Source organism: Lutzomyia longipalpis, chromosome 4 (genome assembly GCF_024334085.1).
Source record: "Lutzomyia longipalpis isolate SR_M1_2022 chromosome 4, ASM2433408v1".
NCBI classification, from domain to species: domain Eukaryota; kingdom Metazoa; phylum Arthropoda; class Insecta; order Diptera; family Psychodidae; genus Lutzomyia; species Lutzomyia longipalpis.
Window position 1 is genome coordinate 2,552,150 of NC_074710.1, and position 22,935 is coordinate 2,575,084.

General features: G+C 33.8%; 2 protein-coding genes across 7 annotated transcripts in view; both read right to left on the reverse strand.

Annotated features, from left to right (window-relative positions):
• The window catches only part of LOC129795447 (mediator of RNA polymerase II transcription subunit 1), a 1,235,552-nt gene that overhangs the window by 411,820 nt on the left and 800,797 nt on the right, over window positions 1-22,935 (reverse strand). The window lies entirely within an intron of this gene.
• Window positions 85-21,637, reverse strand: LOC129795575 (protein unzipped). Of its 6 annotated transcripts, none has more exons than XM_055836983.1 (6): window positions 21,539-21,637; window positions 20,434-20,605; window positions 9,056-9,527; window positions 6,769-7,233; window positions 6,519-6,671; window positions 85-5,302 (listed from the first exon to the last, which is right to left on the reverse strand). In XM_055836983.1, the coding sequence occupies exons 3-6, from the start codon at window positions 9,509-9,511 to the stop codon at window positions 4,919-4,921; spliced, it is 1,458 nt and encodes a 485-aa protein (XP_055692958.1). In that variant the 5' UTR covers window positions 9,512-9,527; window positions 20,434-20,605; window positions 21,539-21,637; the 3' UTR covers window positions 85-4,918. The 6 variants fall into 6 exon arrangements, with proteins under 6 accessions (XP_055692958.1, XP_055692951.1, XP_055692954.1 ...); XM_055836976.1 differs by having other exon boundaries at window positions 21,520-21,637; XM_055836979.1 differs by having other exon boundaries at window positions 20,434-20,658; window positions 21,520-21,637.

Sequence of the window (22,935 nt, forward strand, 5' to 3'; positions counted from 1 at the left end):
ATGTGGTGAAAGATGATGGAAAATCTCTTATGGATCGCTTGTCTGGAGCACCCAAAGGCTTTAATGAATGGGTATGTGAACACATTTTTCATTTATCTTTTATATATTTCTGCATCTTGTTCCATTTTTCTTTCATCTTCTTATTTATGACATTGAAATATATTTACATTTACATTTTTTCTTGTTACAAAATTAATTAGTTTAATTTGTAATAATAAAGTGTGTATGTGTTGGGGAATAAATTTTCGAAAAATGAAGAGAGATAGACAAGAAATTTTCTACCCTTCTTGGACTTTAATTTTTGTTTTAGTTTTTGTTCCAGAGGGATGATTATTTTTTTTTCTTCAATAAGGGCATCAAAAAATTCCTTACAAAAATATTTTCTCTTCTTTTTCATCACTTCATTATTCACTTCTTATCCACTAATTTTTCATTCCTCCGTCTGACTCATTTTACATTAAAATGAATCATAATACAATCTTCGGGCGATTGAATGCAAATTGATAAAAAGAAAAGTCAATTAACACTTAATTTCTTAATTTTTTTTGCATTAAATATTTACACATTTATCTTCTATTTTTAGGCAATTTTTCTTTTTAACTTTTGCAATTTTATTTACAAACAATATTTTTGTGACACACATTATTATGGAGAAAAAGACGTCCTTCCATCGTTGCAAGCACATTTACTTCCCACCCCAAAGCGCACGCATTTCAATTCCCGCATCTATTTTGCATATTTTTTTTCTTAATAGCTTTTTTTTAAATGTCTTAAAACGTTACTTTCTTAAAGGCAATTCTTCATCTTGCTGTGAGTACATTTTTTTGTTTGTTTTGTTTGAAAGCAAATATATATGATCCACCTCTTAACCACATAAATATGCATTATATGACTTTTGGTATATATCTCATTTAATATTTATGTTTAATATTTTACTTCTTACATTGTCTTGTATAAAATATTGTGGTAATAAGTCAGTTAGAAGTGTATGATTTTATTGTTTTTAAACGGAAACCGATCTATTGCTGAATTCTTTTACATCTCAAGGGGTTGCCAGCTAATATGGAATAATGTTGATTTATAAGAATGATTTTCAAGCCACTTTTTCCAGATTGAGCCTGAAGTTTAGACCATTTCGAGGAATTTAATGATTTTCTTCATAGATTTTCAGTGTCAATGATTTTTAATTTATCTTGACATATTTCTATAGTTCAAGGATGGTAAAATCTCATAATTTGCATAAATTCATCATTCATCGGTTAAAACAGAATAAACCAGGCGTGATCTGGTTTTCAACAGATTAAACCAACTTAATTTAAACTCTATGATTCCACGGCAATTTCCAACCGATTATGTAAAATCAAAACCAAAATGTTTTTAGGGTAAAGTTAACTTGAAATAAAGGAGGTTACTCATTTCTGTATGGGAACTCAAAACTCGAGGAAACAATCCAAAAAAAGTGTAATCTTGTAAAAGACGATCAAAAATGATTTAAAAATCAGCAAAGAGATTTTTCTCATTTAACCCTTTAAGGTTTTTTGGGTCATACGCTGACCCAAACGTGAAACATTTTATTTCTTCAATTATTTATGAATGTAATTGTTTTTCCATGTTACAAATACATCAAATTCACGCATAAGGGGTCAAAGAAGACATTCTGAGTGAGAAAAGTCCTCTAAAAAAATTCATAGAATAAAAATCGCGATAAAAGAGCGCATGTTTCAATGTTTTTATGTTTCACGTTGGACGTTAAAGGGTTAACATTGCTGATCAGTAGAAAAACCGATAAAGAATTGCCAAAAAATGTAAACAATGACGTCATAATAAGGTTGTCTTTTCTCTTAAAACGAGTATAAATATTCTTTGTCAAGTATTAGCGTGAATATTTTCATTATGACTGCCCGAAAAAAAAGAGACAAGAAAACACAACAATGACGTCACGGTATGCATTTTTAAGCTAATTTTTGTCAGCTTTTTTTTTTGCTGACGCAAGAGTCTCAATTTTTTTCTGAATTCTATTAGATTCTTTACAAGATTACATGCATCCTGATTGTTTCCTCGAGTGAAGGATTTTTCCATACAAATTGGATAAATTCCTTTTAATTTGCATTGATATATTTTTTATTTGAATAAATTATTTTCTTTTTTTGGCCATTTTTGAAGGGTTATCAAAATCTTTATAAATTCCGCTAGTTGGCAGCCCCTCACGAATGTAAACTTTTAACATTCAATTTTATTTACATCACCCCTAATTCACGAAGAAGCCCGTAAAATGTCATCAATTTCAATGGGGGGATGCAAAAGAAAAATCTCAAGCTCGTCCAAAATTCAATTTACTGATCCAATTTCCATGTTAAAATTTAATGCTCTTTGATTAAGAATTTCCATCATTTGTGATATATAAATATATTGTATTTCCCCTCGGGGGGCTTTTCATATTTCCCCACGACGACCCTCTTTTACTCATCTACGGAAAAATTTGTAAAAGCGATGTTCTTCTACAAGCACAGCTCTCAGTTTTTCTCACAGAATTTTCTCTCAAAATGATTTTCTTGCTATCAGCTAACGCTTCTTTTTTTCATTCACTACTTTGTACTCTTTTGTACAAATTTATTTCTTTTTTGTTCGAATTTTTTTCTTCATACTTTTTCCTAAGTGTTTGAAAAATATCTCTTGGGCATCTTCTAATCTCTACAGACCATCTACTAAAGACTATATCTGTATATAATTTACTTTAATTTGCATCTAAAGAGTGGGGGCTTTATAGAGCTACTAAAAAAACATAAAATAAACCTTTAAAATTAAATTTAACTGGGATGGAAATTAAAAGTTCTTTTATCAACACAACTACAGCAGCTATTAATTTTGGAGATTCACCCAAAACTTTTAGTGGAATGTCTTTAGTGTGAATTTTATTTAATGAATAAATTTGAATAATTAATTAAAATACATATAAAATGCGCATAGATGGACACGATGTTATGTTTGAAAAAAAAAACTATAACTCGCTCCTCGATGAGAGAGAAAGTTTTTTGGGGTCAAATGGGTTATGCGTGTGTGTTAGATAACGCAAAGAAATGTTCTTTATTGTATATGCATAAAATGAAACGTTCAATTGAAGATTCAATTTGGTTGCAAAATAAATCTATTAATTTATAGCAAAGTAATTGCCGGTTTCCCGCCTTATTGTTTGCCATCTCTGCATGCTTAAAGTAAACATCACAGAAGCAAACGAAGTTTATATTGGGATTTTCCGCGGAATGTTTGCGATAAGAGATGAGTTTATTTTTCTTTTTATTTAAATGGTAATGTCTATTTGATTAAATATAAAGTATCTCCGATAATTAATTTGAGAATTTCTTCAATTAAAATGTATTTTGAATTGATTGGAAAGTTTTCTTTCTAATTAAAAGACATTTTTCAATCCCATCTTGATGAATGTGTTTGTAATTCTTAAGTAGACGGATAAAATATTTGATAACATACCGCATTTAAAACATCGTGAGAAGCTTCTCTTTGATTGACTTCTTCATTTAATGACATGAATGTCATTAAAATAAAATAAGAGTTTATTCAAATTTTGGGCTTCAATTCATTTAATTTCCTTCACAAAAACCTCCTGAAAAAAATCGAATCTTAACTTTGAAGTTACTTTAAGAATTAGAATTTAAGTATCAAATTACACTACGCTTAAAAAGTTTCTGGATGATAAAAAATTGAAGATATCTTTAGGAAAAAATTCAGTTGACAGAATGGAAAAGAAAATAATTCAAAATTCAATTCAATTCCGGCTGTGTTTCACCTAATCCAAAATTTTGTCTTTAAAAAAGCCTCAAAAATTGCTCACTTTGAAACTTTTTGAGAGTAGTATAAGTTAAAAATTCTATACCAATGAAAAACCAAAAATTTATAAGTCTCAGGATAGAAAATTCTTCAAATTTTATTTAGTTTTTCAGTAGAAATAATTAAATCAGTATCTAAAGTTCTAAAAACAAAATTTTATTTAGAAAAAAATCATCATTCTTCCACGTGGCTGTTTTATATTTCAAATATTTTATTCGTCAACGTTTATTTGAATGAAATAAAATTCAAAATTTAAAAATAAATAAATCTTAGAATTTTTTTTTGTACCAAAAGGGATTCGCACTAAAATCCTAATTAAATAGAATAGACTTTTTTTTCTTTAGAGAAAAAAAGAAAAGGAATTGAGAGTCGTATTAATATACATTTTTTACATTTACTATACATAATTATCTTATTTTCTAGCGTCCTATGTTTCAATGGTATTTTGTATTTGCAAGTGTTTTATGGAATAGTTGAGAGATTCATTTTGGTTTTTCATCTAACTAATTCTTTATAATAGATTTTATAATGCACAAAAAACAATGAATCGCATTCTTACGTCTAATAATAGTGATGTAATAAATTCAATAATAAAGAGAGAAATATAATATTTAAAAAGAAATTAAAGTCTACTGAAGCTCGAGAGGTCAGACCAATATTTTCTCGATGTACACGGTTTTTTTTGTATTGCAAATTATTAATTTTAGGAACTAATGTCTAACATTAAAATAATAAAGTTTAATATGCATGGGAAGTGAGGAGAATTAAGGAGAGAAATTAATGTTAGATTGTCGTGCATTGTAAATATTAAAAAATTCACGTTTTGTTCTCTGAAGCTCAAAATTGGATTTAAAAATATTAAAATACATTTTGTTTTTAATTTAAAGATTCTAAATGAGCTCTTTGACCGTGTAAATTGAGAAACAAAGCAGATTTTAATACACAGAAGACGATCTTCTGTGTATTAAAGATAAAGGGAAAAAAATTAACTCACCAGTTTAAACCTGGATTAATGTTACTTTCATCCTAAAATTTATACACAATTTGTGCAATGCTCGGGGCTTGGCTTAGGGGATTAATCACTGTCATAGAATCCTAGGGCCACAATTAGTAGTGGTAAACCTACAATCACAGACACTATTGAATCTACCTTGCATGAGCTTGATGTGGTCTGGCGTCCCTGCGCACTATCCCCAATCTTACTCATCTGGATCACTTCCTTCTCTCGACTTTCGTCCGCTGGTGCAATCTCATTGTCCAGCTCCTCCGGTACGAGTCGCTGGTTAGCTTTGGTTGAGCTCTGGGTAGCCGTTGTGGCTTCTGACGTTGTTGTCGTCGTCGTCGTGGTTGTAGTTGTCGTGGTACTTGTTGTTGTTGTCGTAGGTACAAAGGTTTGATTGTGAATCCAGTATACCGGACTGAATTCAACCTTTACGTCTTGCATTTCTGCCTTCTGAAGCTGCAAAACATTGCAAAAGATGGAGAAAATATTGATCTATTGTTTGATCAAAGACAATTTTTTTCAAAAAATATTTTTAATGATTTTTTTCTATAAGAATTATTGTCTTTTATTAAAAAAAAATATTTAAAAGAAATTTCCTTGTAAGAAATGAAAATTTTCAGTTTGATAAATATTTCTTGAAACATCATGTTGTGAAAAATAAGAAGCTAAGATATTTTACCGCTAAAATTCTAAAGGTATCGACTTAACCCTTTCGCGTTTTTTGGGTCATACGTAGATCCAAAGATAAAACATTTTATTTTCCCAACTCATAATAGATTCAATTGTTTTTCTTAGTTAGGAATACATGAAATTCACACAGAAGAAGTCGAAGAAGTTTTCCTTAAAAATGTCCCCTGAGAACATTCGTAGAATAAATATTGTGAGAAAATTGCGTATGTTTCAATGTTTTTATGTTTCACGTGAAACATATGAACATTGAAACGTGATGCTCCCAGAAATAATTATTCGTTAGAATGTTATTTTTGGCCTCAACTTCGGTAATTCAACTCATTTAAAACTTTGAAAAAAAAAAACATTAAATTCAATAAAATTCAGGAAAATCAAATGTTTCACGTTTGGGTCTACGGGGTGTACGTATGACACAAAAAACGCGAAAGGGTTAACTTGAAAACCAGATGAAACTTTTAAAATTTATGTATCTTTTGGTGGTAGAAAATTTCAGATTTGTGTATCTGATTCCAATCAAAAGTTTTTAACTGCTGAAATCATAATAGCTTCCTGACAATGCTGTATTTCAAAATTAAAGGACTTGAATAAAGAAAAGTTCAAGCATGTTTTTCAAAAGAATTGTAACAGTTACAGTTGATAAAAGTTTCAAATATTAATTGGATCTGAATTTTTAATTCTTTTACTGTTCAAATAAATATACTTCACTCGCTATAAAAATTTCTTTAAGAGCTTCAACACCACAATGTAGCGTCGTCTCTGTTAATTTAAATCCCTTTTGTTGAATTTTCCTTGCGGAAATTGCGAGGGTAAGTTCTCTCGGAAGCTATATGTACGTACAATACCATACATATCTTTGTTAATTTATATTCATATCGGTGGACAAAATAAAAATGTTTTTACACTCTTCAAGCACTGTATATGTATTATGTAATAATGAGAAGGGGCGAGAATAAGTTGAATATTATGCATGAACTGCACTTACCACTGCCCTAATTGTGCGGGAGACGGCATTGTCGTTATCTGCATAATAAGCCACAAGGGTGGCCGTGTAGGGCCCCTCGATTTTTGTGTAATTCCCTCGCACTGTCACGTTCAATGCAGTTCCCGGCATTAAAATCGTGCTCACTGTCTTGGTCTACATGGGGAGACAAGTGCGAAAAAAAGAAAACACACGCCAATAAATCATATGAATAAAGTGCACAGAAAAAACAATTCGAATAAATTTGTCTCACCTCAATGACTTTTTCCGTGACTTTTAGTCCCCAATTAATTTCACTTGGGAATTTTCCCGTCTCATAAACCGACGTCTCGAGACCCCGAGCGATCCCATCGTGCGTGCCCCAGTACTCAACGCGATCGTAGTCGTATGTTATGACCGTCTCCACGAGATTGGACATTGATTCCAGATTTGCCAAGACTGTTGTGGCGAGTTCTGTTGTATTCCGATTCACCTGTTTCCGCCACTTGTCCATTTTGATCTGTCGTAGTTCGTAGCGTACGGGTTCAGTTTCAACTAATATCTCACCATCGTTGTACTCAACCTCGCGATCGCCTTGATTCACGATCACTTTACCGAGACGTTCCTTTGGGTCAAAGCGCCCTAGATCGTAGTCAGGGCCTAAGATTACATGATGATGCTCATGACCAGCTTCCGAATGGGCCTTTGATCGATGCCTGGCAACATAGGGATCTTCCACCTGTGAGGAAGAGAGATTAAAAAAAAATGCTTTCGTTCACGAAATCGTTCAATTACAAAAAAATATTGTTGAATTCTTTTAAAAAGATTAAAAAGGGTTTTTTCAGTCTGTTAAAAAACATTTTTAAAGTCGTTTTTAAAAGAAAAGGAATAAAAAATTTCTTGAAAATATCTTAAAAATTCTTTGAAAAAGAAATTGAAAGTTTCTTGAAAAGATTTTGAAATTCTTTTAAAAGGGAAATTGAAAGTCCTTTGAAAAAAAAATGTAAATTCATTTGAAAAGATTTTTAAATTCTTTTAAATGGATATTTAAAAGATAAAGAAGTTAAATATCTTTGAAATAGTTTTTAAAGATTTATTTTTCAGTTTAATTGTATTTTTGTTATCATTGAGACTATTTCGCACCAACAAATCATGGAATGCTGACTTAGGCTAGGACCAGGATAGAATGTACGTTAAACAAACATCTATAAAAGTCAGATCAGCAAGAGTTTGAAAACGAAAAATGTCTTAAATTTTATGTTAAGTATTTCAAAATTTTATTTTTAGTAAATCAATTAATTTTAAGTAGGTACATATTGTTTCAAGTTTTCGTTGAACTTGTCGCACTACTGGCACCCAGAAGGATATTCAGAAGATTTTGTACACCATTGACTACTGGCGTGAAAATACTTTTGTAGATATCATCTAAAAATCGATTAAAAAGTAAAAAAAAATGAAAATTGATTTAATTTTGACCGTCTTACACCCTAATTTTTATCTTACCTATCACCGAAGCTTGAATCACAGTCACAAAAATAATTAGAAAAGTAAAGAGGAAAACTCGCATTGTTATGCCTTAGGTACTGATGCTTCTCTTAACTGATAACTTCTTGAGATACTACTGATTCCCTCGATTCCGTTAATAGCGTATTTTATAGTCTTCTCCAAAAGGTGCCATCTTTTGCTCCCATTTCAATAACTTCAATATCACAATATTTGTTTCAATAAATTGTATATTTATGCAACTGAATGCAGGTAACGAAGCATAAATTTGTGATGTAAAATATGCAGCAATATTGTAATGTTTCAAAAATAGATATTACTTAAACAAAAATATACAAAATATTACGCAAAACATTTTGAAATAATCTATAAATTCGTTCATATTGATTTAATGTTGTTCTATTTAAATAAATTCTTGTTAACTTTAACAGTTTTTTCATATTTTCTTGACACTTTGTGGATTAAATGTCAAAAAGGTATTCTTTACGCGGTAGGATATTAATTCTTAACTGTAGAATTCCAAATGTTACTTTACGTCGTTGACAAAATGGCGATAAATAGGACGCATCGCCATTTTGAATATTTCTATTTCTCTTGAACAACAAATTATTTCTTTTTCAATGCCATATTTCTTATCAGAAAACAAGATGAATAAGGAAAAAACAAACCACGAAAGTTAAAAGGTTGCGGTCAATCAGCCGAATGCAAAAAAAAAATTCTTTGCACACATGGCTTCCAGTTTTCAGCATACGATACGTAAACATTCATGTCAATGTCCACCAAATTGGGCGTTATGTCATCATGAAATATTTTCACATTGCATGTTACTCCAAAAAGGTTTACAAATTGCAAATGTATCCGCAATGTACATATTTTGGGGCTAAAAGCGCGAACGGAAGCACCCAATTGAGGGCACATTCGATAACTCATCGCGTTTTGTGGCTGAATCACGCGCCATTCGTCAGCATTCCTTTTTATTGGAATTGGATGATGGGGCACAGTCTCAGAAGAGATGGTGATTTATCTTACAGAGAAAAAGAATTGGGGAAGTAACTTACATGTCCGCCGGAGGCACTGACCGCCCCTGTGGGTGTTCCGCTGCTGAATTTACTCCACGGCCGCCACGTGAGCTTCCCACCGTGACCCTTATTCACGAGAATATCAAAGGCATGGTGGGTTTTGATGGCCGTTGGTTGGGATACGGTGCACACTGTTCTCTCTTGATGCTTGGTCGTGTGCCCACTGGTGTAGATCCCATCAATTAGGGCACGGCACACGTAAATGGGATACGTATCATCTTCACGCGTGTACGTGCCCCCTTTCACGGCAAACTCCATCTGCCTGGCGTCGCCCGTGAAAGTCTCCCACACAAGCGTGCTGGACGTAACGAGTTGACTTACTTGGCCGCTAAGGAATTTAAATGTGAGAACACTCTTGGATGACGCCATGGTGCCAACTGTAAGGGTGCCAATTACCACCCCCAGTGTCCACATTATATATACAAGTGGTCTCATCTTCCCTCTGCGGGATCTGCAATGAAAATAAATACGCAATGCGCGTTTTAGGATTGGTTTTTGTTTTGGCAAACATTGCGTGCTTGTCCACGCCCAACCACTTCATCAGGTCATTACTCAAAGCTAAATTGGTTATTTTCTCACATAGTGCAATCCCTAAGACATCCCAGGCGCTGTGTGACTGTGAATGAATGTCGTGTGATTCATTCTTAAGCATCATACTGAGAGATGATATGGGGGGTATTCTTGCCAACTATCGAGGAATTTTAGTGGAAAGATTATTCCATATAGGCAACTTCTTGCCTGTTGGGGTAATCTCTTGATTAATTATTCAGAGTGCCCCTAATGGATGTTGAGGAAAATCAACAGGTTTTATGGGAAAAGGTTTGTTGATAATAGGAAGTGGAGGAAATCCAAAAGGAAATCACAAATTCTCATCTCTCTCAATTTCTCTAAAGTACTTTAATGTATAAAACATTTTGAGGAACAATAAAGGATATTTTGTTTAGTTTAGGATCAAAAGGATATTCTGTTGGTTTTATTCTCTTTACTCTCAAGACTGCTGATGTATGCTAAAATGAGAATTTGTCATTAAGGGACAAACAAGAGAGGAATACAAAGAATACAAGCTAAGGAAGTTCTGAATATTTTGGAAACATCCGTAGTTATTGTTTTCCTTTTGAAAGAGTAGTAGGGGGCTTTTGGAAAATAACAACGTAAGGACTTTTTAAAGTACATGCGGAATGTATCGATCTTCAGTTTTAATCGATCTCCATGTTGTAGCTAGATTTAATTTGAGTGGGTGTTGTGAAACAAGCGTAGCTAGAAGAGAGGTATTAATGCCTAAACAACATAAAAGAAGAAATAAAAGTTCAGGTATTCTTTAGAAAAGAAAAGAAATAATTTTCAGACTGAAAAATAAGAATTTTTGTTTAAAAAAAATAAACGTTAGAAAATAAATGTCAAACGTTAAAAAATTAACATAACAGATGTCAAACATTAAAAAGAAACGACAAATATTAAAAGGAAATGTCAAATATTAGAAAAGAAATGGTAAAAGTGAGAAGAAAAATTAAATCGTTCAAGAAATTTTAAAAGTTCAATAAGAATAAAACGTTAGAAAATTATTAGAAAAGATTTGTCAAACATTATGAATAAAACGTCAAACGTTAGAATTTCTATATTGCTCGAGTACTCCGTCAATCACAAGTTTATCTAAATCTCAAAAATACAAAAAAATAACATTCCAATTATAATAAAATACATTTTGATATATCAACACTCTCATAAATTCATTAATCAACAGAGTCTCTTTATTAATTTTAAATGTTAACTTGTCAAGTGGTTAAGATAAAATAGAATAAAAGCGAAAGAATCCATAACTGGATGGCAAAAGTGTTTTCTTTATCTTTCATCTGCCACACTTTCAACTCTATACATACAACTGCGTGGAAATGCTCAATGGAACTTTATCTGATGATCTGTCCATTGATTGGAGTACCATTGAAGATTTCTTAAGCCCATCGCGTTTTTCTTCGTGAGCATTTCTTGTTCTCCTTGCGTAAATTGTGCTTGAAATTTGAAGTGCAATTGACTTTATCATCCGGGAAAAATCAAATTCCCATCCGTATGCTAAATGGGAGGAAATGCAAGATTCTTCGTTTTATAAACATCTTGAATTATGTTTTCAATTGAAAGAGCATGCAAATGAAGTTGCAGATCACTTAATTAATTGATTCTTTGGCTTTTTTTACCGGTAGAAAACTCATGAGATTGTATAGTTATTCCGATCTATGAATTGGTTCACGGAACCGAAAAAATATAAATTAGCCTCCAGAGGGAAGAACTAAATGCACGTTCCAACGGAGACTTCTTCCAGGAAACTTAACATAGTTGATAAAATTTATTTCGTGTTCTGTTCTCTTTTTTTCTGGGCTCACCAGCGGAAATGAAGAGCCCGAGAACACTGTTCTAGTTGGTCACCCAGATGATTCATTCTCTTTTCGTGTTTCCCTTTGCTGGGAATTTGCATGCAGGGCCAGTGAGTTTTTTTTTATTCCTCCGCCAAATCCATTTAGGTTCTTTTTTGCAGATGGTCCCCACAAATGAAGAGCTCATAATGGGAGAGGTGTCCAAATATTGACGCGCCTGTTTGTTTTTCTCAGTAATTTACCCATTTGTTTGATCGATTTACAAGAGCTCTCCGCGGTGACAGCATGGTGAAAATGCTGGCGATGCCATCGAGTTTAGGTCATCGTTCCCGCAACCATCAGCATTATTTCATATATACATACATATGTATACACATTGTGTAGAAAATGGGTATGAGAAATGCTATATGTGGTGGAGCAAAAAAAAGGTAAGAGAGGGCAGACTGTAAAGATCTAACTGTAACTATGCTCATGGCATGTTCCTTCGCGCAGCGTCTTCGCGATCTTAGCAGACAATCCACCGTCTTGTACAAGAATAGGATTAGGTACTCAGTAGAGTTTGAAAATTGAGATCTCTCTACGCGAGAATACAACAACGAGGTGGTGGTACAAAAAAGCCAAGAGAAAATGAAACACCTCCATGAGAACCGGTTTAAACAATACACGAAGTAAAAGAAATTACCTCACAATTCTTATGACTATTCAAGATGTTCTCGGGGGAGAGCGAACCACCATTATGTTTGCCGCCGAAAGAATGATATGCGCGATTTTCATATTAGACCGCACAATGCTACTCGCTGTGGAAATTGAAAATTATTAAGTACACCCATCCCCCCTTTTTCCCTTCTTTGCATCACGGCGGGAAATGTTATGTAAAAGCCAAGCGCATAGATCGTGTGCTGCTGCAAATCTCTTGAATTCAAGTCAAACAAATTGATTAATGCTTCTGAGTGCGCGCGAAAGTTTGATTAACCTTTCTATATACAAACTTTTGAAGTGATTTGATATTCTGCAGTGAAAGGAAGGAAAACATAATAAGATTACTACATAAAACATTTTAAAAGAACAAGTATATTTCTAACGTTTTTTTTTGAAAAACAGTAAATTAATTAACATTTTGGAGAACACGAAGTTCTAAACTTAATTAATTTCCTATCATAAAGAAAACGTTTTGCTAGATTTTCCTTTGGTGAATCTGTAATTAAAGTCCATTACACGTAGATAGTTAAATAGATTTTATTCCGTAAAGATTTAAAAGGTCAAATTGGTAGCGAATGCCAGTTTGGTCCTCCGAGTGTTAAAAAGCAAGTATACTTAGTTTAGAACATATCGTGAAGAAAATTTTGATAGTCTACTCTTTAAACTTGACTGCACGCTGACCAAAGTTATAACAATTCTGTTTAATTTTACCTTTAAGCCTGTTTTAAAAATGACCTCACGTTACCTTACCACGAAAGCCCCCTATATTGTTATAAATTTTTTTAAAAGACTTTTTCATTCTCTTCATTGCAATGGAGCATCATTTAAATTGCTTTGCAAGCGCATCCCGTGCGTCAACAAGCTCATTTGCGGCGTCTTTCACACTCTTTCCGTCCAAGAATGGAAAGTGGTTTGCAGATGATGGTCAAATCCGGAAGTTAGTATGTGCTGTGTAACGTTATGAAATCGGTTTAATTTTTTAAATTGAGACCAATTATTCCGACACAACCAGTTTGGGTGCACCATAAAAACATAATACTTCCTCATTATTATTACATAAATTCATAATATATCTTATGAAGCTCCACCGGCTTGGAGATCAACCAATTCATATGCAAGTTGAGCATTGTACTCAATCCTCCAAGAATCGGGTGAAAAAGAAAATTTATCTCATGATAAATGGTTCTTTAATGACAAACTGACAAGATAATCGTGTTAAGTCTACATGGTTAAGGTTCTTGTCTTGTGTCTTTTTTTTCTCTCTTTCAAATGCTTCTTTAGCATTTGAATTGAATAATATGCAGATTGCAATTAAATCGTACAAGAAATCGTCACTCACTTAATGAGCTTACAAAGGATAGAGAATGAATGAGTTATAAATTTTAACTATTGTGTCGTCTTTCAGTTATTACCCACACCAGATTACAATTCTTCATTCAAAAATTCCTCGCGTCGTGGTTAAATGTTCTTAATTAAACTTCCTGATGAAAGGCATGTGTGATACAAACCACATTTTAAATTATATTAAGATTTTCTTTCAAGAAGAATCTTCATCATCTTCCATCGGTCTCACGGAGTCCATTGGAGAAATTATGAAATTTTTCACACTAAGGCAATGTTGCGGGAATCTTTCCCATTATGGAGTGCATAAAAATGATTAATGAAGTGCCGCAATGTCTGCAGATGGCTTGTCGCCAAAAAGAGCATACAGTGCAACTAATAATAAATCTTTTAAAATAAAAAATATTTTGCAGAAAATATTGGTCAACTATTGGAAAAATTCTTGTCTTATTTTTTTTTCTTCTTTTTAGCATTTTCTTCACATATTTTTCCTTTTAAATGCAACGAATTGAATTTTAAAGAGCCCCTCGCGGTATGTTATAGCTTTAATCTTGTTGTTGGAATCACTTAACATTGATTACTTCACGCATTTAAATTGCAGTAAATCGCACGTGTAATTAAGAGCGTGAATGATTAATAAAGCAACATGAGGTATCTCGAAACAAGTACGCAGCATATTACATAAGATAACCAACACCCAACATCATACTTTTCTTTCTAGCCTTTGTAAGAAAAAAAATCAGTATCATCTCTCTCAGTTGCTAATCAAAGGGAAATTGAGGGAAAATAGTATTATTTTGGATGATTTTGCGGTTTTTCTCCGCCAAGAGTTTCCTTTGAATGTCGTCGTCGATTGACCTTGAGGCTTGGTTGTTTCATTCATGCTAAAGCTAATTTTCTTCAATTGCTTCTTTTTCGCAAAATATATACGTATATGTATGTATATAGTTGAAGTGGATAGAATATCACGTTTCTGGCACTCCTTAGTTTGTAAGGCGATTAGAAATGTCTTCTTGAATTTGAGATGCTATATTTAATTTTGCAAAGCCTTTCAGCACGATATGAGTATTATTGAAATTGACGCAATATTTTCAGATTTAATAGGATAAAAATGGGATAAACTAAATATGATTTATGAAAGAGATTTAGACAAGTACGCTAACATAAAAAACTCTTTGTAATTTCATTTTTTTTCCTTTTAGATTTAAGAATAAAGCACGGAAGATGAATTGAAGAACTTCTATACGAACTTTCGGGAGATATCCTCGCATTCCTTATAAGTATAAGTATGTAATATGATCTTAAAGCTAAATTGAATGATCAGAATTATTATTGGAATTGTTTTTCAAAATCGATAGATTTAATTTCGATGACTAGAATTTATTTTAATACCAAAAATTAGTCATAATGCTTTTCTCAACAATATTGCAGACCTGGGCATGAATTCTCTAAGAATGAAAAACTCCCGTGATAAACTCCTGAAGGCTTTAGCGCTTTAAAAGAAATGCGAAAACCAGGAAAATCTTACGTGAAGTTTTCCTCACTTTTTCTCTGCAAGAAATCTTCGGGAGTTTATCACGAGAGTTTTCACTCTTAGAGAATACAGTCCCTGATGAATGAAAAAATAATCTCCGGAAAGTCATGTAAAATAAGGAAACCTTTAAAGTCATCCTCTGCGTTTAATTTTAACGGAAACATGAGAAAAGGAATAAAAGCTAAAACGAGAAAATCATTTTGTTTCTTCAAAATTGAATACGTAACTTTAATATTTAGTCTACAAAAGCACTTTAATTGCCCCTGCAAAAATGACAATAAATCATAATACTTGACAAATAACTAATAAATAAATTGAAAGCATACTTCACACTATATACTTAAAAGCACATTAATATTTCTTTCTCCATTTTTCTTTTAAAATTTCCTTCGCAATATACTGTTGCGACGGTGCCTGGAAATTCTCATATTTTACACCAAACCCTAATTTCCATGCCCGCGCCAGAAGGAAGGCAAAACCCAAAAGCCCTCCAGCCCTTCAAGGGATAAATTGTGTCTTAGGACAAGATCGACGAAAAGCACAACTTCTTAGTGAAAGTTGCGCTTTCTAATACCATAGATCATCCCCTAGATGAAATCACATGAAACAGGTGTTTTAGTACATAAAACATGTGCTTTATGATCGACGGTGATCGATGAAAGGGGTAAATTCTCACTTTCGCACCTTATAAGGACATAAACGAATATGAGGAGAAGAAATTCCTAAACTTTCGCACCATATAAGGGAATAGATGAATGTGAGAGGAAGAAACTTCTAAACTTGCACACCATACAAGGGCATATCACAAAATTGTCACCTTTTATGGTAAAAGAATGTGACCTAATTCATCTCAATTCCACGAATTAGAAATTCGGTGGTGAGACACGGATGAAGAAAGGGTTTCCCGCATTATAAAAGAGCTCAGTGACCACCACTGGGCAGTAGTAAACTTTAAGAAGTGCAACAGTGACTTTTAAGCAGCAGTGATCTTCAGCAGTGAATTAGAGATCCCAGAATCTCTTAGTGAATAGTGCAGTGAACATTGGCTGAAGTAATAGCCAATGTTGGGAAATAGAAAATTTCCCTAGTGCAGTGAATACTTGGCTGAAAAGTAGCCAAACTTTGGGAGATAGAAAATCTCCCAACATCCCAACTGAATACCCCATCCGAGAGCGATAGCTACGCTCCACGACGGTGCGGTATTGGGATTCAACAAGTGAGTGGAACCCAGGCAGTCGAGAGGACTCCTGCCCATCACTTCAGGAGGTCGAGAGGACGATTCTCCCTCCTGCTCATCATTTACCAGGCGGTCGAGAGGACGATTCTCCCACCTGTCACTGCACTGGGTCAGGCAGTCGGGAAGACTCCTGCCCATCTTTACTTCAGGAGGTCGAGAGGACGATTCTCCCTCCTGCTCATCATTTACCAGGCGGTCGAGAGGACGATTCTCCCACCTGTCACTGCACTGGGTCAGGCAGTCGAGAGGACTCCTGCCCATCTTTACTTCAGGAGGTCGAGAGGACGATTCTCCCTCCTGCTAATCCTTACTAAGTGGTCGAGAGGACGATTCTCCCACTTATCACTGCTCCAACCCAATACGGTATCAGGTGGCAAAGCTACACCTGATCCGACATCCATTCCGGGTAGACGTTAGGAAGCCTGCTGGGAACCAACACGGCGAGGAAATACTTCCGCCGGCCAACTACAAGCAGCCCCCGAAGAGCAACAGTAGAACAACGCGGCAATCCGAACCCTAGACTGGGGAAGAAGCCCAGGATTGCCTCCCTCACTCAGCAAATCCAAAGACTTCCATCGAGCGGCGTCCGTTGCGGAGGATAAAGCAGCCTAAAGTAGCAGCACCTCATTGTAATCCCAACCGACAAATAAATCCGAAAAGAAAAATCCGCAACAATACTTTAAAGTTCATTTCCCGCGTATTTTCTGTGTGGAGTTTGTCTTTCGCGTAATTTACTAATTATCACTTCTTCATGATGTCTACAGCGCGTTTTGTATTGCTCTTACCCACAAAGTCAATTTGAAGGAGACAATAAAGGCATTCACTTTAATTGGCATCTAATTGGAAGTCTTTACGGGGCATCGTGGGAGAAAATGTTTCGAGAAAATCCGGTAAGAATATTGTGGAGAGAGATTTTGTAGCTATTAAATAATTTTCACAAAATATTTCTATTCTATTTGGGAGGTGGGGCTGTGTGAACAGCTGTTGATTTTTCATGTTTCTCAAGAATTTATCCTTTTTTTGCTTTCTTGTGCGCGCTCTGTCTTTTTTTCCCCGCTGAGTGGCCTTTAATAAATATTGGGATTTTAATTATTGTTTGGTGTCAGCGTTGGGTGCCGAGATGAAAAAAAGCGCTTAGTCCCACCAACACATCGTGACCTTGATTGTTGGAATATTTCCTACACGCCAAAGTTCTCGCGTTACCACGAAAGATCTTTTGGGGCTGAATAAGCATAGCTGGGTTATATAGAAGTTACCTAATTATAGAAAATGTCTTGCATGGGATAATATATTTGTGAAGGTCGATTGTTCGATACACGACATCAGCTCAGGTGAGCTTTTTCGCCTTTTCCATCTCTTCATTCGATGGTGTCGACAGACTCTTTTTTGGCACACAATCTTCCCCGGCAAACCCGGCCTGTGTGCCACCTGCAGAAAGTGTGACATTTACATACAATGGAGGCGAACATATGAGTTGATAAAATGAATGAAAAAAAGCGAGATCCGACGGAAGAAAAAAACGTGTTCAGCACTTTTTCTTTCATTGGAATTTCCCAAAATGGCTTATTCAGTACCTATGTACGTTTTTCGGACACGTGCGCGTTCTAACGAAACCCTTTGAGGTTTAGAACGTTTAGTTAGAACAAGCTGCTGTGATGCTATTTTTTCGAACAACGGAAATTCAACTCATCCAAAACAGCTCAGGGTCATGCAAAATGAGATGCGTGCATGGCGATCTCTTTGGTTATATAAACAAAATGTATGCTACATATATAATAAAATGCTGAATTTACCAAGTATGGCGGATGACGCCATAAATGTTAATTTATTAGATGCGAAAATACCCTAAACGGCAAATCTATTTGCAAACCGCCACATTAAAACGGAAACATTGTCACTTCATTATTTTCTATGCTAAATAATTGCACTCTTCTGCCTACAGCAGTGTAGCGTCTCTGCAACATAAATTCGTATCCAGTAGCAAGAATGACGCATTAAAAATCGATAAAGTCTCACGTAACATTGTACCTATCATATTGCTCTCGTTAAAATCTCATAAAAGGACTCGCTCGTCATCTATGCCACCACATCGAGCATAACAAATTCCACCAACAACGTACCCGCCAAAAGTTTTCGAATTCTATCAAAATTGTAAGGAGAGACAGCTAAAGAAATGAAATGAAATTCTAGGTCAAATGGGTCAAATACTCTATATATAGCAAAATTATATACATAATAAAATTCCTTTTGCACAAATTCACGGTCGCTGTTTGCTTTGAAGTCTCCTTTCGCTTCATGCTAAACTCTTCAGGGCCATAAAGGCAGAAAATCAATATTTAAAATTATTTGTCGTGACATCGGGAGTTGCAATGTAGACCTACCAATAAAATCATTTTCAATAACCGAGCATTTGGAGTTGACAGAACGGGCAGAACACAGTGAGACTTTCTGATAAAACGCTGTGGTATTTTTGAATAATTTGAGTAATTTGTGTCGCTTGCACACTTTACTCGAGTACAATCACAAAAAGGGGTTGATAAATGCCAAATATTTTGTAAGGATTATGAGATAATTTAATTCAATTATTAATACAATTGATTATTAAATTGTATCAAAAAAAATTTGTATGTAATAAAAAATAGAATGAATAAAGAATAATTAAAGAATAAATAAATAATTAGTTTCTAATTGCAATTCAATTAAAAATGCAAATATTTAAGGAATATTTATCAATTTAAATCAAGATCTTAAAATCTTATTTTTTAGAATTGGGACAGTTAATAAAGAATTTATAAATTTTAGATTTTAGGGAAAGAGTTTTAAAGTAGGTCTGAATTTACTTAAAATTGGTTAAGAGCGAAAGAAGCTTTCATGATAATTTTCTAGTTTTAATCCCCAAACAATTTAAAAAAAAAATAGAATTTTAAGAGTGTATAGATAGACGAGGAATTGTTGATATTTTTTGGATTATCTGAAAAATTTTACGTATAGTTTGTTGTGGAAACTCGTCAACATTTCTCCACAGTTCAGACTCAAACTACATTTAAAATTAAATCCTAAAGGAGCCCTTTATGTCTAAAACGACTTTTCCAAACATTAAAACTTTGAGTGATGACCATAAGAGGCGGTATAGGTGCTAAAGTAAAATTAAATAAAAAATCTTTGAAAACTTTGAATTCAAATTTAAATTTTTAATTTGTTTTTTTTTTTAATGTTCTTTAAATTTTTCTATCTTGTTGAGATCAAGGCCCTCTCAAAGATAGTTCTGAATAGAAGGGACCCTAAAATCATAATGAAGACGTTCCATAGAGAAATGACTATATACATTTTTAAGGCTGACTATTCTAGCTTTGCATTTGTTTGAATTAACGGAGTTAACCCTTTCTCGTCTGTATGAAACATAGAAAAATTGAAACATGCGATCATTTTATCTGTAGGATATTCTTAAAGGCCATTTCGGAGTCAAAACGTCTTCTTTGGTCTTTTCTACGTAATCTTTTACGTATTTCCAACTTGGAAAAGTAATTAAATTCATTTAAATGAAATGTTTTACGTTTGGGTCAGCGTATGACCCAAAAGACGCGAAAAAATTAACTTCATTTTTATTGTAATTCAAATTAAAGTTTAAAGAAACACACATCAAGTAAGCTTGATCAGCTTACCAGGCATTTTAAAAAAAATCATTGCCTCGCTCCATAATGCGAACATAGAACACATTTTGGGTGCATCTCGTGCATCTGGTTCAATTGCATTGATAATATTCATGCCGTGTTTTAGGTCGATTGCGAGGGATTAAAATGTGTACAAATTGTTAGGGGAAATGGTAGCACAATAAAACCTAATCGAGGGTAACGAGAGAGTGAACCATTTTCACAATTTTGGGGTGTTTATGGTACAAAATTAGCATTAAATGCAGTGGAAAGCCTAGATAAGAATTTGAAAATTATGCATTGAGAGCACCCAAATATGCTTAATTGTAGCATTATCGCATATCTTGATTTTTCTTTTTAAATTCTTCAGTGAAATATTATTTTAAAAAGTCTTTTAAATGAGCTTTATCACAGAGTAGACGCAAATTCCATTAGTTGAGAGCCTTTTTCAGTGTTGAACATAGTTTCAATTAAATGTCACTCACAATTCAACTATAACTGCATGTTATTACTGCAAATGCATAACTTACACTGATGACGAATTTTTTTCCGCTATATATCCACCAAAATGGCTCTGCAAATATTCCAGCAGCTCTTTGCAATTAAGCACTATTATACAGTTCTATTTAATTCCAATATTGTGGTATTATTTACGCAAATACACCAGAAAATTCCACAGAGCACAATTTTTGATTTTTTTTTCTGTAATTCAGCACAAATAATTTTCATTAAATGTAAATTGCGAGAAAAAATCACTGCAAATGCTCGTTATTATCGCATCTGTGTCACATCGAAATCAATAGGAGAGAGGAAAGTTTATGCAAAAAAAACTTATGATTGGTTACTATCAAGGTCATGCTCAAAGTGAGATCCTGGATGCGCGTCCTATTTTGCGAGCTACTATACATAGTATGCTGGACGCAAGGAGTGGGTACGCGGGGTATGCTCGCGATGATTCACATGAGAAAAAAAATTATTTGTGGAGAATTAATTGGAATTTCATAGAGAGGAGCGATGCTGTATGGTCCATTTGGCGGGATTAACCGCAAAAGTAAAAGGGAGGGAATTCAATTGAAAATGACCCAACAGTGATCCTTGGCATTCACGCAATTCCCAAAAGAGATTTATATACGAATGGTGGTTGCGGGGAAAGCAGCAACATAGTAGCAGCATTTCCTGCCAAGAGTTTTCCTTTTCAACCCCATATTGATTTTTCTTATGCGTTTGTGCGCGTCTCATACACCACCTAAACTTGGGGGAAAAGTGACGTGCCCTCGATGTTTATTTCCCGGTCATAGAGAACTTTTTCTTAAGGACGCGATGGCGGTAAAAGAAATACACACAAAATTGTAGAATTTTTTTCATTTTAATTTAACGGTCAATGGAGCCTCGCGCGGGCACTTGCTGCATGTGAGATGGATAAATCCTCCACTTGTGTTAGGGTGTGTGTTTGGGCACTATGACGTCATCGTAGAAAATCACTTTGGCGTTAAAATAAACAAAAAAAAAAGGAAAACTAGTTACTCCATAAAATATATTGAATTTCACTTGTTTCAAAAGGGAGGGATTGTATGGCAGAAATGCGAGAGTACGAGCTAGAAAATGAATAGTATTACTGTTTTGTATAAAACACACTCCAAAAAATATATATGTATAATATATATTGAGATAAACTCTACTTCGGGCGCACAGCACGCGAACGCAACCAAACCTCGCAACGGTCGCAGTGTAACTAACTCCAGTCAGAGGCAAACTGGTGGTCGATACCCGTCTTCTTCTCACCAGGGGCTTCCAATTCACAATTCTCATTGCACAGTGATTGGCAAAAGAAAGTTGCAGAATGGCAAGATCACAGCTAAACTAATAGAATAGAATACACCTTATTCACACCAAGATTGCACCTTGAATAAATCCGAGAAATATATGATTAGACGCATTCTTAGGCATTTTAATTGAAGATTCTGATCAATTTATGTAAAATTTTTTAATAAAACGTTTTAACTAGATTCTATGCTCATTGTCTGTTTAATTTTTTATGCCTCATAAAAACAATAATTTTTTTTAAAAATTAAAAAAAAATACAGAGAATTTAACCCTGAAGGATACAATTTTAGATATCCATTTTACACCATGTTTTTGTCTATTGCACTATTGTCTTTTTTTTGTCTTTGAGTGCATAAAAATCACAAAAAATATATTTTTACAAAAGTCATATAGAAGCAGTTAAAGAAAGAGTTTCAGAACTTTTAAAGCGTTTGTAGAATTTTTGTTAAAAATTTGCGTCAAGAATATAGCTAATAAATAAAAAAAGATCTTATTCAATTTTTAAGCGCGATATGTTGTTGACTAGCGTCCATTCGAGATTATTAAAAAAAATTTAATAAATATTTTATTTATATTTAGTATTTAGTTATATTTAAAAATAATTTTTTATGCATATTTTTTATTTGCATATAGCCCAAGTTGTTGAGCACTGTGTTATTTGACCATAGTGATGATGATGATAATTTTTTATGAAATTTTAAAAATTATTTTTATGTTATTTCACTTGCTGTATTCCTAATGGTCCTTAAGAGGTTAACTCATAAACCGTTAAACCCTTAATCGAGGTAAAAGGTGGCCTGATATAATATTTCTCCTCAGATAAAACGCGATTTTTGATAAAGTTATTCAAAGAACAATACATAGGGCAACGTGGCCCAATTCGGACCTCTTAAGGCCTTTTACAATCCGCTATTACTTAAAACTGTTAAAACTTTAAATGTAGAAAGTTATGGGAGTTGAAAGAGCATTAAATGGGCTTTAAAATGGTACCAAATTTAAGAATATTGCTTTTTATTTTATACATTTTTTTTCATTCTGCGCGAACCTTTGGAGGTCGGAATTGGGCCACGTTCCCCTATTTCTATACCAGATAAAATCCTCTCGGTTTATGCTGAAAAAAATGTGTCTTTGCTTTACCAATTTGCAGTAAAGTCGATAAAACAGGTCCGTTTAACCCTTATGTGTCTAACACGGTATTCAAATATTTT

Excerpts from the sequence above, each read along its gene's own strand:
- LOC129795575 (XM_055836983.1), bottom strand. The coding sequence starts at position 9,511 with ATGAGACCACTTGTATATATAATGTGGACACTGGGGGTGGTAATTGGC. Across the intron at positions 7,234-9,055 it reads TCAGTGCCTCCGGCGGACAT|GTGGAAGATCCCTATGTTGC; the intron begins GTAAGTTACTTC and ends TCTTCCTCACAG. Across the intron at positions 6,672-6,768 it reads TCACGGAAAAAGTCATTGAG|ACCAAGACAGTGAGCACGAT; the intron begins GTGAGACAAATT and ends CTCCCCATGTAG.